The 12,917-nt window shown below is 39.8% G+C and overlaps 1 protein-coding gene across 1 annotated transcript in view; it reads right to left on the minus strand.

Moving 5' to 3' along the window:
• Positions 1-12,917, minus strand: part of Tnks (tankyrase) — a 161,092-nt gene that overhangs the window by 23,404 nt on the left and 124,771 nt on the right. Inside the window, exons 13-19 of the mRNA XM_060381612.1 lie at positions 9,974-10,053; positions 7,652-7,797; positions 5,408-5,573; positions 3,956-4,175; positions 3,437-3,546; positions 693-881; positions 79-316 (exon numbers count right to left, since the gene is read on the minus strand). Of these exons, the coding sequence (XP_060237595.1) occupies positions 79-316; positions 693-881; positions 3,437-3,546; positions 3,956-4,175; positions 5,408-5,573; positions 7,652-7,797; positions 9,974-10,053 (1,149 nt within the window). The remainder of the gene's footprint in view (positions 1-78; positions 317-692; positions 882-3,436; positions 3,547-3,955; positions 4,176-5,407; positions 5,574-7,651; positions 7,798-9,973; positions 10,054-12,917) is intronic.

Below are 12,917 nucleotides of genomic sequence, written 5' to 3' on the forward strand. Positions count from 1 at the left end.
AGCTTTTTATTAATAAAAAGAAAAAAGTAAGTGGGTGCACTAAAAAGCATGAGCAAACATTCACAGGAGTGTACTGACCTTCTCCTTCCTTCCTTTCTGCGCCTGCGGCACCGTCCCCTGCATTGGAGGCCCCTCCTACAGCCAGCTCTGCTAAGGGGCCAGTGAGGTTGTCTATGCTGCTGGCAGCTGAGAGGCAGGAGGGGGTGGACACTGGCGAGATCAGAGAGGCACTAACTACAGTCGCCTGAGGTTTAAAACAGGTAGGTAAGGCCTCCGGGGGCATGGCATCTATCAGCAAAGCTCGGATATCATCAGCCTAAAAATAATCACCAAAGAGAACACACACACAAAAATGTTATAAATGTGAAGTTTTTCACTAAGTACTTTTTTTTGTTGTTGTTGTTCTTTAAAGACTACCAGGCATAGAAACTGACACTTGCTTTTGGCACCAAACGTTGAGTGGTGGCTGTGAATAAGAGCTGAGCATTAAGACAACTGGTAGTGAAAGCTAAAGGGGGCTGATTACACATGAGATATCACGGAAGTACAAACTGAACTGAGAGAAAAGCGGCTTTGAAGATTTCCAGGAAAAATGCCAGCTCTGCCAAATGAACTGCCAGTTGAGCCCTGGAAGGTGACATCATGCCTGAAGTCCTAATGAACGTTTAACCATAACTGCAACAAGGACTTACCGTTGCCAGATCTAAAGGTGTCTGACCTTCTTGGTTCTTCATGGTTGGGTCTGCGCCATGTGCTAGGAGTAGGGCACATAACTGTGTCCTTCCTTTCTGGGCTGCTTCATGAAGGGGAGTAAAGGCCCACTTATCCGTTGCATTTACACATGTGTTGTATTTTATCAGTAATGCTGCTATGTCAACATGCTGGGAAAATCAAGAAGACACAGAAGCTTAAGAAGAAACTACCCAGCAGAGTTCCATCAAGTATCCTTGCTTCTACTTAACAATTCCTTCCAGGCCTGTGTTCTCAGCCTTAAAAGAAATTTCTTCTTTGTGCTTTAGACTTCTCTCCTTCACAACTACTCTTTTGCCCCTCTAGGCTGGGTCTCATGGAGCTCAGGCTGGCCAACATTACTTATTACAAAAGTAAAAATGTTAATTCCTATGAAATGCTTCCCAGTGCTGGTAGTATGAAGAAGGAAGAAGAGCAGCATGATGAAACTAGTCTCTTCTGAAACCAAGCTGGTTTATTAGGTGCTAAGATTCTTTGGGGATTATGAGAACATCACAAAACTAATTTCATAGTTTATATTAAACTTCTAACATGAAAAATATCTATGATTCTATCAAAATCACTTCAAAAATACTCAAATTATCTTCTTTATTCAAAGGATGTGTTTGGAAAAATTATCTGTGTTCCATCAATTCAAAAGCGTGGGATAATTCCAAGCTATTCCTCAGATGATATACATTACTTAAATTGTGTTTCCTGTATTTTATTAAGAGCAATGCAATCTGGTGGACTAATTTGCATAGATTTCTGAAATTAGTCCAAGAAAAGTTATAGTTTGTACGTATGTGGGTGTATAAATGAGCTGTAAGTATTGTTAAATTTTCTTTGTACTGAATTACAGTATGTGTTTAGTGAAGCCAATTACATGTTTTCTAAACAGGCTGGCAAATGTCTAACAGACCAATGAAGAAGAAGGATTATCACCCAAGTAGAGTCAAAACACAATTCTTTACGCTTTGCCTTCTTTTTAAGTAGCTATACCACTAGGACAAACTGTTATTACTGCTATTAGAGGTAACTGAAAATTAGGGCTAAATGCGCAAGTAAGCTGCAGCTTAGCTCTAGCCACCTATAACCACAGAGCGAGAAGGCCTAGACAAGGAGCTGACTGCTGTGTCATGAAAAAATGCAGCTCAATGTGGCTTTAGCACTGAGCTACATCAAAAAATGCTGCAAGTGACAAACATGGCATAAAGGCAGGGGACTCGATTTTAAAAAGGTAGGAAACAGAAGAAAAAGGTGGGCTACAGCCAAAGCCATTTAATTATATGTGGTCTCTACTACAAAGACGGCATGAAATCTTCAAATACCATCGATGTTAGATAAACCACTGCCAAACGAGAAAGTGGAGAAAAAAAACCAAAACAAACAAAAACCCAAACAGCCAAATGATCTATTCTTATAAAAGAACACGCTTTTGATAAGGAATAAATATCGATGTTTTTGTCTATTAATAGTACAGAAGTTAGCTATCCTTTGTACATATAGATTAAGAAATACCCTGTGCTCGCTTTGGCAGCACATATACCATAATAGCTAACACACTAAGACCCTAAGCCAAACACAGCACATTATCATAAATATTCTCATGAAACTTGTAACTTAAAAAAAAAACATTTTTTAAAGATTATTATTATTTATACAGCATTCTCCCTGCACACCAGAAAAGGGTACCAGATCTCACTAGAGATGGTTGTGAGCCATCATGTAGTTGCTGGGAATTGAACTCAGGACCTTTGGAAGAACAGCCGGTGTTCTCAATCTCTGAGACATCTCTCTAGCCCGGAAATTTATAACTTTTATTTAAGCTTCTTAAATCACATGTTTGTCTCTCCATTTGAAAATAAATGGAGTGATATTACTTTTTAAAGTTACAGATTCAAAGACCACACTGAGTTTAAACTTGCAGTTTGATAACAGAGTGTAACAACAAAAGATAGTACAAAACTGCTCTCTATTTTTCTCATTTGCAGACAGAAAAGCAGGGAACTGTGGATACCTACAAAGCAGGTTTGTATGAACACGGGGCAGAAGGAGCCAATACATCACTTGAGAATCTGGTGTACAGGCTCTGCTGTCTGGGGACTGTAGAGTTAGAGGGATATGTGCAAAAGCAGAGAGGCACAGGAATGTTCTTCATATTTGACTTATTTGTATGGCAAAGCATCAGGGTTGAGGACCTTGGTTACGGCTAGTTCTGACAAATAGCATCAAGGCACTGCAGTGCCACCTTCTTCCTGCTGAATTCAGTTATAGTGCCTGGAAAGATGGCTTTGCATTTTTACTTGGCAGTTTACTCCCTCAGCAAAATGCTATTACACTGTGCAAACTGCTTAACCACTTGGCTTGACACTTTTAAGATTCTAGAGACAAATGTAAGCAGCTATAATGCCATACCTACTTAGGAGCCTCCTGCTTTAATAATTTCTAAAATCTATCCAAGGAGGAAGTAAGATTTATATATGACCCACTGCACACTGATTATTGTGTTAGATAATGTGCAAAGACACAGCAAGCTTTCAAAGGCTCATCAAAAAGCAGCTAGCTACATGGGAAGCTGTAACAAAACTTGTATAGACGGTTCAAATTTGCTGTTGGTTATCAATCTGTTCTAATATGCAGTACATGATAAGTAAAGTATTAAATGCCAGGAAAAGCATTTAGATGGTCTCTGTAACATGCTCACCCCATAAGATGCTGCATTGTGGAGTGGAATCAAGCCTCCTTTGTCCTGGGCATTAACATCCGCGCCATGCTCCAGAAGGTATTCAGCTACTTCCAGGTTATTGTAGCCTGCTGTTAGAGGAGAAGGGACACGGCAGGTCAGGAGAAAGAAATACAACTCATACTCACATATAAATAAAAAGCAGAAGTAGTGAAGATCTTAATTCTTTTTCTTCAAAAGCTAATACCATCTTCACATCATTGAGTCTCTGCACAAGTGTACAACACATGCCAGTTTCTTTCCCAGGCACTGCAGGAGGTCTTGGGACAATTTGCAGAGGTCTGGTCCTCTTGGTTGAGCATGTGAGCTCTGGGAACTGAACGCAGGCTGTGAAGCTCGGTGGCAAGCACGGTTGCCTGTTGGGCTCTCTCACCAATCCTCTTTCACCTTTCAAGCCAAGTGGCTCAGCATGTGGCACACAGCTGAAGAGTGTTTAGCTGAGTATTACAAAGGACAATGAGATGACACAGTGACGCTTACCTGCCAGGTGGAGAGGAGTTGAGTTTCTGCCCTGGGTGTCCCTGCAGTTGATATTCTCTGGAGTACAAAGCTTCTGCACTCTGGCCAGGCAGCCCTTCTTGGCAGCATCTAAGAGGGCAGCATCCCCCCTCAGTAGGTCCTGAATATCTGTGTCTCCTTCTTTGACCAGATCTAGAGGTGTATTTCCATCTCTGTTCTTCTTAGTTGGATCTGCTCCATGCTGTAAAGACAGACAAACAAACAAAAAACCGAAGGGTACATATGTGTTTCCCAAGTGAGTAGATAGCATATGCATTATTTACTCTTCACACCTTTACTTATCTGGGAAAAAAAAAATCTATTCCCCATGCACTTTGCAAACAGGAATATAAATTCTGCTTTATTTTGCAACTGGGAAGGATACTGAACTTTTTTTTCTTTTCCGTGACAACCTTTCCCTAAGATCTGAAATTGTCTTAGAAAAACTCTTCTTTTAGATGTTAATTTTGGCCAGACTTCAATTGCACTGCATACCTACATACACACCCAGCTTTAGTGATAAAACTAGGACCTCACACATGGTAAGCAAGCACCCCACCTCTGAATTATATTGAATCAAATTACACAAAGGCAGCACCATAAAAAAGAAAAACAGAATATACACAGATAGAAAAAAAAAAATACTGAATTCTAAGTAGCATCAGTTAAAAAAGTCTCTTCATTTAAAAATATATTTCATGATGTATAAATGTGCTCTAAAAAAAGAAAAACTACCTTTGTTTAAAATTATCTATACCTGTAGGCCAAGAATTTTTACTATAAACCGACACAAACAGCTGATGACCTACTGTGGAAATTAAGAATAATCTAAGCTAGCCAGGAAAATCCCAGCCTTTGGGGCCAGTGTCAGGCAGATCCCTGTAAGTTTCCAGGCCAGCCAGAGCAACTGAGTAAGACTTTCTCTTAAGAAATGAACAAACAAACAAACATCAATATTCAAATTAGACAACAGATTCATAATGACCTATAGGTGATTTAAAAAAAATACCACATGGTATCAAAAATATAAACTTAAAGGAAAACTTATAAAAAAGGAAAACTTTTTCTCTGGTTAAGAAAATATGAGAAACCACAAAGATGTCTTACATGACATACATGTGTGAGATATTTAATAAGCAATGAGTTAACAGTACAGTTATGACATAGCAGTAGTAACTGTTCTGCAAAGAGCAACTTGAATGAAACACTCCCTAAGGCCAGTTTTTGCTAATATTAATGCTATACTAGGTAAGCCATGTAAATTAAGCCATCTCTTCCCAAATCCTTCATTGATGAAATGACCGCCACTGAATCTAAGAAAGATGTGGCAGGCACTAACCAAAAACAGTCTTCTCAGCACTTGCTTTCAATAGATTACCACACTCTAATTTCAAGCAATAACGAGACCCAGGCAGCTGCTTCATAGCTACATACTTTTAGAAGGAGCTTGCAGATTTCGTATTTTCCCTTGGCTGCCGCTTCATGGAGAGGAGTAAATTTCCACAAGTCTGCCACGTTGACAGAGGCCCCATGCCTCACCAAGAGCTCAGCTACCTCGTAGTGTCCATAGGAGCAGGCGTTATGAAGGGGAACCAAGCCGCTAAACAAAAGAAAACCAGAGTCACAAAACAAATCTTTCAGCTAAAATAATTCCTACAATAGTGGTACATGCCTATAATCTTAGTACTAGGGAGGTAAAGGCAGGGGTTAAAGGTCATCCTCAGCTACAGAGGGAATTTCAACCCAGTAGGGCTATGTGGGACTGCCTTCAAATCTCCCCAACACAGGCTCCTATGGCATTCACAAAGAAATACTTCCTCTGTGGTCTCTAAGAAATGGGCCTCTGTTTCTAAGTAGAGACCGATACGATTCTTTTCATTGGTGTATATACGCACAACTGCATGTGTGCTTTGAGACTAGTGATTGCTGTGATGTATACATATTACATATATATACACACACGCACATATACACATATAGATGTATACACACATACATATCTAGCTGTTTCTATTTTAACATAGGCATTCTTAAACCTATTTCATAAACAAAGCAGGCACTGAATTTTAATTGTTTCGGTCTCCAGAGTGGCTGGGACACCAGGCCTGCTCAACACAATCCTTCCAGCTCTTACTTTCACCCTAGAATGTAAAGCTCTGTATACTACCCAAGTATTAGCATGAATAACTAAGCAATCTGCTTTTTACCATCTCTCAGACTTTGATTCTTTGATTTTACTAATACAAATTGCCAGCTTATCTGATACACAATATACAATAATGTAGTATATAATACATAAAATATACAACACATTGTACTTATTCAGTTGGCAAATTTCACCATTTGTTTTAGTTATTTTCAAGTTTATAATGATTCAATAGTGGTTTCTTTGTACAATTTAAAAATTGAGGTAAATACTGTTTGGTAAAGCAAAGAAAACTCAAAAATGACTTCAGGTGAGAGCCCACACCAGGCACAGCAGTGCACGCCTTTAATCCCAGAACTCAGGAGGCAGAGGCAGGAAGGTCTCTAGGAGCAAATTCAGATGACTCCATTGTCATAGAAAGCATGTGACATTCCAAAAGGTAGCACAAAAGGACACTTTCTCAAGATCTGGAGGGTCAGCGTACGTTGACTTAGGACATGCAAAAACAAGATACCCAGTGCCATTCTATTTAGAGGTTAGTGTCACCTGAAAGGAAGGTTTTATGATGAAGTATGCTGGTCCTAAAACGAGTCATAAAGCAGACACTGGCTGCTCTCCAATGTACCACAGTACTTTAAAACAGATGGTGATGCTGTTCTCAAGTCTTCATGTATGATGCATTACTTAAGAAAGATAAACACATAATGGTTACCCGAAGCCTAAGGCAGGTCCATTTACAGCACTCTCCTGAACAAGTGCACAGAATGGGCTGGCTTATCTGAACACAGAAATTCATTTTGGTTAAAAACTCTTCTTACGTTTCTAAGTAGCTGCTTTAAAAGTTTTTTCCTGATTTGTCAGTTCACCTAATATAAAAATACAGACAGTTTAAACTAGCAGAAACAAAACGATATTTCTTTTAATACTGGTGATTCTGGGATGGACTGAATTCTTTGTGGAAGAACTCATCTATTTTTAATAGCAAAAAATATGAGATGAACAGTAAATTACAAATTACACGAAAATATTCATAAATGAGACGAAATCCTCACAGAGCCAGGAAAAGGATGCACCAAATGAGAAGACATCTTCTATCTCCTCCTCGGTGAGAAGAGATGAAGTCCAGAGCAGACTGAATGGCATTCTCACCTATGCATGGCACGGCTCAGTGCAAATTCAGAGGGGCCAAGCGACAAGCTCACAATCCCAAGTGATTGATACTTGGTGTACACAATCAAATATATAGCTAGAGAATTATAGGCAAAATGTTCATATTGGGTTTTTAATGGTGGGAGAAGAGAATTTTCAATTTCTATACTGTATGTTTGTTTAAATTGTAATTTAAGTGAAACGTGTATATTATTTTAATGAGAAAAACATCTACAACACAAAAAACATTAGTGTTTTAAAAAGTAGTATGTCATTAGCAATTTTTTTTGTTCTAAAGAAAGCAGTTATGTTCTGTAGATAAAAATTATATAATTTTATAACAAACATAAACTGGCTAAGTATGACGGGATCCGAAGACATACCCTTTGTCTTTGGCGTGGACGTCAGCTCCATGGTGCAGAAGGTACTCCACAACAGACACCCTGTTATAGCCTGCAGCGAAGTGTAAAGGCGTGGAATGTCGGCCCTCCAGATCTCTGCAGTTTACATTCTGTGGGCTGCACAGTTGCTTTTGTGGTGTACACACAGACACAGAGGCAGAGACAACACCATTAACAATCATTCATAGATCTTCCTCTAAAATTGTGCAGCAATTTTACATTACTGTAATTATACAGTAAATGTTCTCCACAGATAAGATGTTTAGAAATCAGCACCATAGCTAGACATGGTGAGACACACCTAAAAATCCCAGAGCTGGGAAGTGAAGGAAGATGGTCTCCTCCTTGGGCCCAGCATGGGTTACACCGTGAGTTTGAGGACAGTATGGGACACACACTGTTTCAAAAAACCCCAAAGGAGGGAATACCCGAGGAAGAACTAGATTCCATGGCAAAGCATGAATCCAAGGAAGATCACATTTTCCAAAGCGTTAAATCCAAATAGCTCAGGAACCTGAGCAGATTCTCAGGTATGGAAGAGGTATTTAACCCGTTTGGATTTCTGGCAAAAATATTCCTCAAGAAAAAGATATTCCAGGTTGCCCTGTGGTACCAAGAGGATATCTGAATTCCAGGTCATGCCCCAGCTGTTGAACCACCTCAAGGCAGACAGACTGGGCACAAGTGTGGACTGGGGGCATCTTGGCTGCCTTCACCAGTGCCGAGAGCTGTAGCCCAGACACTGGCTACACAGAGGAGTTTGTATGGAAAACAGGATGTGGCCAATACAACCTGAAAAGGGTTAAATGCTTTAAAATGTTCCTTATGAGCCACGTGCGGTGGCACACACCTGTAATCCCAGCACTCTGGGAGGCAGATGCAGGTGGATCTTTCCGAGTTGGAGGCCAGCCTGGTCTACAAAGTGACAGCCAAGGCTATGCCTCAGTACCTCACAATTCCATCTCTAGGGCTTTTATCCTAAAAAAGTAGTTACCATAGACAGAAGTATGAAGATACTGCTTGATACACTATTTACAAAGTCTGTGTATTACTAAACAAAGTATCCAGTGTCAGGGAATTAAATTTTAGGTATACCCACAACGAAGGGCAATAGTGTTAATGCTAAAAACATACATGGATACCAGGAGAGGTATAAATCAACACCAGGATATCACCAATGATGTTCATGGATTATTGTTAATTGTATTAAAATAACCATGTATACATAGAAATAAATATGGAGAGATTGATAAAAAAAACAAAAACAAAGGCAAATCCACATTATGGTTGGTGTTACAGTGACTACAAACACTCTTAGTACATGGAGGAATTTAATCTTTGCTGGCATGCCCTAGTCCAATCCTGTTTCATTTGTGCCTGTCTCCCTCCCTTAGACTGTCTATCACAGATAAGTCTTCTGGTATGCTCGGCTGCTCTTTGCTCAAATCAGACAAACTTGAGCTCACTACAGGAAACTAAAGAAAGTTCCTGTCTCCTTGAGAGGTGGTCAAGAAACACTTGCTTTTTAGTTCTCACAAGTTCTTGATTCTGTTCATTTCTTGCTGAACATCAGAGCAAAACATTGTATCTCCTGTTTTGCAGACTTAACATACTTTATACAGTGAGGTGGACAGGAGGGGAGGAGAGGTACAATATCACTCTTAAGAGTGTAGGCTATCCCAGAACTCACAGCAATCCTCCTGCCTCAGCTTTCTAGGCGATGGAAGGCATGAACTTCCACACCCAGCTAACTTCTAACACCGCCTTAACTTTTTGAGAAAAAAATACACCGGAACTGATTTGTATGCCTTCTTTGGGCACTTACACTCCACTGTCAAAAATAAAATTTTCCTTTATTGTGAATTCCTGTGCATAGCTTATGAATTTGAAAGCACATATTGCCTACTTAGATACAAACAGATGAAATTAAAATTTATATTCTGGGACAATAAATAAGATAGCTCATGGGGTAAAAGCACTTGCCACCAAGCCTGACAGCTTGAATTCAACTCCAAGGTTCCATGTGGTAGGAGAAAGTTGTCCTTTGACTTTCACACGTGCACCACGGTACATGTGTACACACGCACACACTCCCTCACATTGTATTTCTGTGTGTCTTTTTTTATGGTCTGGGTGCTATTAGGGACATACTGGGAAAATCTTAGTAGTGGAGAGCTCCTCTGTCTGAGATATACCCTGTCCATTGTTTTTAAAATCTATATTGTTTTTGAGTAGTTTGTTTATACGTGTCAAAATGAACTCGGTAGCAAGAGTCCAAGTGTAACAGTAAAGGCGCAAATTTACCTTCACAGTTTCTAAGTCACCAGCTTTCGATGCTTCCAAGAGTCGATAGTCCACATCGGAAGTTCGGATAGGAGTGCTCTCTGTATCAAAGAAAGGAAGGATGATTGTCAGCCTTGGGTACTGCAGGAAGCTAGGGAAGGAGACTGCAGAGTGAGGGAGAAGAGCTGAAGGGGTTGAACAGTACTGTGATGTAATGACCATTTCTCCAATTTTACTCAGCTAAGTTCTTTTTTCTCCAATTTACATTTGATCGAAGTCAAATTTAAATACAATATAACACCGAGAAACACTTTTATACTCCACTAATCTAGTCACCACATGCTCTGCTTCAAAGGGGAGTGAGGAAAGCTGGAACCAGGAGACCAAAAATATCTCCAGACTTTCCAAAGCCTGTGTAACTGGGAGAAACGGTAACAATGCTAAATGGAATGTATCAAGTTGGGCTGTTACATTTGGAGGCTTACTAGTCAGGTATTTTGATTAATCAAATGTAAAAATAACAAGAACTTATTCAACATTGGTCTTTTAAAGAGAAAAGATCCAATGTGTTCATGCAAAACCTGGCCTTCAGGACACACACAGCAGTACAGAAAGGATCATGTGGCAGGACACCAGGACCTTGGGCTCCATGTGGACTTGGGAGGATATTTCAGATATTTTTTATAGTTATTAGTGGCCATGATGCGCAGATGGAGGTTGAAGATTAGCTTTCAGGACTCAGGGCTCTCCTTCCAGCACGGCTCTGGAGACTGGACTCAGTTGTCAGTCTTCCTCAGCACGTACTTTTTAAAAATTACAGTTTATTAACTTTGTATCCCAGCTGTATCCTGCTCCCTCATTCCTTCCCAATCCCAATCTCCCTCTCTCAACTCCTCCCTGCCCCTTTCCAAGTCCACTGATAGGGGAGGACCTCCTCCCCTTTCATCTGACCCTAGCTTATCAGTTATCTTCAGGCCTGACTGCAAAGTCCTCCTCTGTGGCCTAGCAGAGATGTTCCTCCCTCGGGGTGGGGGGTGAGGGGTGAGGGGAGGTCAAAGAGCCAACCATTGAGTTCATGTCGAAAATAGTCCCTGTTCCCCTTACTAGGGTACCCACTTGGATACTGAGCTACCATGGGCTATATCCGAGCAGGGGTTCTAGGTTATATTCATACATGGTCCTTGGTTGGAGTTCAGCAAGCACTTTAACCATGGAGCCATCTTGCCAGCTTAATGCCTTAGGTTTTGCATTTTAAGAGAGAGCTGGTTTCCCTCAAAGTCTCTTTAAGGTTTAAGATTGTATTACATTATGATCAGAGATACTGAGTTCACGGTCCAAGTGGGAAGATCAAGTGTGCCATAAAAGAATTTAGATTTAAAAAGAAATGCTTTATTTTTCCACAGTGCTTTGTTCGGAAGGGTCGACTTTCATAGATAGGTTATAAGAATTCTTCAGTAGAAGACAAACTATTTGATCACATTAATAATACTTAGCAGATAAAACACTAAGATTAAAGCAGATAAAACACCAAGACTAAAGAGGAAAAAAAAAAGAGAGTATCTCAAACAATGAAGTACATTTTAAAATTATTTCTCTCCAAAGAAAGTGTTATAGCATATTTGCTAGTCTGTGGAATTGCTAAGAACTGGAATCAGAGCCTTGCTCCTCTTTATATTTCCTTCACAAAAACAGCAATTCAAAAGGTATCTGCCAAGGTGATTTCCGGGCTAGTTCATACCAGAGGCAATGTGTCAGACCCCAGTTCTGCCTGTATCTGCAGACTTTCCGGCCGCCAGTCTTCATTCTAACAGTGCATGTGTGCAGGTGAGGCTGCTCTGCCACACATACTCTACCACGTCTCTGTGAGAATGATTTTAGCAACAGAGAACTCAGAGAAACGTTTTGTGTCACACCATGCTGATGGGCAATGACTAAGCAGTGTCATTTTCTAGTCAGGCAAAGTATCTGGTGTACATACCAGAATGCTTCTAAGAACTACATACAGGAAAGGTCAATAGGTAAAAGTTAAAGATGCTGATGTATTATGATAACAACTGTGGGGTTCTGAATCTGTATAAATCTAAAAAACACGCTTAGAACAAACTTATTTTTAGAAATAATACAGCAGGGCATGGTAGGCAAATGTCAGCTATCGAAGTACGTGAGGCAGGAACATCACAAATCCAAGGCCTGTCCAACCAACATTGTGAGTTCATGAGTAGAAAGACTCTGTCTCAAGATTAAAAAGCAAAAAGAGAATGTAGAAATATTAATATAAAAACACACAGTATCCTCTTCTAAGTATGAAGTAGCTCAGTCAGCTCTATTATTTGTATTATCTTTTTAGGTCAACAATGAACACGGACAACTGAGTCCTACCATTTCCTAAATTAAGCATTTGATTAGCTATATACATCACAAATCAATTTTAGAGTAGAATTATAAAAGCAACTGAAACTTTTTATTTATGATTCAGTATTCAATTCCATTTCCCCCAGAAGTCATATATTTGAAATGCATTTACTTAGAAGGCATTTTAAAGGTATTAAATGGATCCAATTTGTTGGATTTATTTGATGCTTCATCCCCATTTTGTTAACCACTGTTAAAATTTATATACAGTATTGTGAGAAACTGATGCAGTGGCTGTTTGTTTATTTATGGTTATAACTCACAGAAAGTAAAATTCCATAGTGAATCATCCAGCAAAAAGTACAAAAGGCTATTTTCATAAAAACCCCAATTTACAAAATGATTAGTTTCTTGAGAGAGCTGTTTCCTAGTTGGGGAGCAGTATCTCATCTTCCTGCAGCAGCTACCTACCCCGCTGCTCTGCACAAGGCAGGTGTTTAATAGTCCCGTTTAAAGCCCTAGCCACAGTCTGCTAGTGCAGACTAGCGGAAAAGCCAATGGTGAGGGAGAAGAGTAACCATACTGAAATTCTTTCGCATCCAGTTCCCACGTT

The sequence above is a fragment of the Meriones unguiculatus genome, chromosome 4 (assembly GCF_030254825.1).
Source record: "Meriones unguiculatus strain TT.TT164.6M chromosome 4, Bangor_MerUng_6.1, whole genome shotgun sequence".
Lineage (NCBI taxonomy): Eukaryota > Metazoa > Chordata > Mammalia > Rodentia > Muridae > Meriones > Meriones unguiculatus.